Source organism: Nestor notabilis, unplaced genomic scaffold (genome assembly GCF_000696875.1).
Source record: "Nestor notabilis isolate BGI_N333 unplaced genomic scaffold, ASM69687v1 scaffold14320, whole genome shotgun sequence".
In the NCBI taxonomy this organism is placed as follows: Eukaryota; Metazoa; Chordata; class Aves; order Psittaciformes; family Psittacidae; genus Nestor; species Nestor notabilis.
This window is the reverse complement of record NW_009912613.1, coordinates 32,087-33,608: the sequence shown is the minus strand read 5'-3', so window position 1 is coordinate 33,608 and position 1,522 is coordinate 32,087. Positions and strand designations below refer to the sequence as shown.

The following is a 1,522-nucleotide window of genomic DNA, read 5'->3' as shown; positions in this document are numbered from 1 at the left end:
CTGCTGAGCTGCAAGGAAAAATAACAAAAACAAAACCAAAAGCACAGTTTCAGATCTTACAACTAGAAGCTTGTGATGCTTAGAGAACACCCAGCTCTTACATGTCAGGTAGACAATTCAGTACTATGTGAGAGATTTCATCTCCCAGCAACACAAAATGAACATTTTCTTCCCTGCTCCAGTTAAGTATAAAGACCACAGATTGCAGCCAGAGTAGCAGAGGTGTAGGGGGGAAAAAAAAAAAAAAAATCAAATCTATCAGACCACTACTAGTCCGTATCTCTCTATCAGTAACGAAGTAATTGCTCTGCCTTTCATATATAAAACACCTACTCCTGCCTTGCAAGAGAAAATGATGTGCATTCAGTTACAGCACAGCTACATCAACTACATTCTCTGAAAAACAAAACCGAAGTCAAACATGGCAAACATACCATTTAGAAGCTCAATGAGCGCAGGGATGATTCCAGATTTAGCCAGCAGAGCAGCACAGGAGTCATCCATAGAAACTGTTCCAATCATTATCACCACCTCTAAAACAAGGTCATCTTCTGCAGAACCTGCTAAGTCAGAAGGCAGAAAGTATTACCTCTTAGAAATCCTTAGTCTTGTGGCAGTTGTATTTTTATCTCTAGATATGATTTTGTTGTTCTATGTTAAGTTTCCCCAAACTTAAATTAGAAAGGTAAACACTCTCGTCTGAAACAGCACTATAAGAATTCTTTGAGAGACTCTACTTTGAAAGACTAACACAACTTTGTACAGACCTGGTTTTAGTTTATCCTTGAGGTACGGAACCAGTTTGTACTCTTTCAGCACAAGTTCCCAGTCAAGATCTGGTAAGGTCAAATTTGCAAGTGTCCCCAGGCATTCAATCACAAATTCCTCCTCTTCATCATTTGATATCTGAGCTGCTAAATCACCAACATAATCCTAGAGAAAATACGGCAACAAACATAACTAGAGAATAATCTGGGGTTCTGAAGAACTCACAACTTGGTCAAATCAAAACTACTTCTCAAAAGACTTTTCTCCTGAAGTGAAGGCTAATAAGGCAGTTTCAATTTCAGCTGAAGAATAATCCAAGAAAACATTTCAGCATTCTTGTGCTCCATCCTTTCAGTTTCAAGAGATGTAGATTATTTGTTCATATGTTCCAAAAGTAGCTACTCCACACATGGCTTGAGAAAGCAGTTAGAAAATAAGGGAAAGATGACAGTGAACACCATACTGCACTAGTGACAGTAATAGAGTCCTCTTCCTATAGATTTTAAGAAATAACTACGAGATATTCTGGGGACATGAACAGGGGAATCATGGATTCTACTTACTAATTCTATACTGCTTTAAGACACTTGAAATTCAATCTGCATTTTAACAGTGCATTTAAAATTTCCACAATTAGGATGTTGTGTTTCCCTCCCCTCCCTTTTGAAAGGGCAACTTTACCTGATTAACTGAATAGCAATTTTTCAAAATTTTAAAATATTCACTTATACTAAAACACTGGACAGAGGAGGGG

General features: G+C 37.7%; 1 protein-coding gene across 1 annotated transcript in view; it reads right to left on the bottom strand.

Annotated features, from left to right (window-relative positions):
* KIFAP3 (kinesin-associated protein 3) overlaps positions 1–1,522 on the bottom strand; it is a 63,468-nt gene that overhangs the window by 32,929 nt on the left and 29,017 nt on the right. The window contains 3 exon segments of the mRNA XM_010020375.1: positions 1–3; positions 435–560; positions 768–933. The exon segment at positions 1–3 is cut by the window's left edge and continues 114 nt beyond it. Of these exon segments, the coding sequence (XP_010018677.1) occupies positions 1–3; positions 435–560; positions 768–933 (295 nt within the window).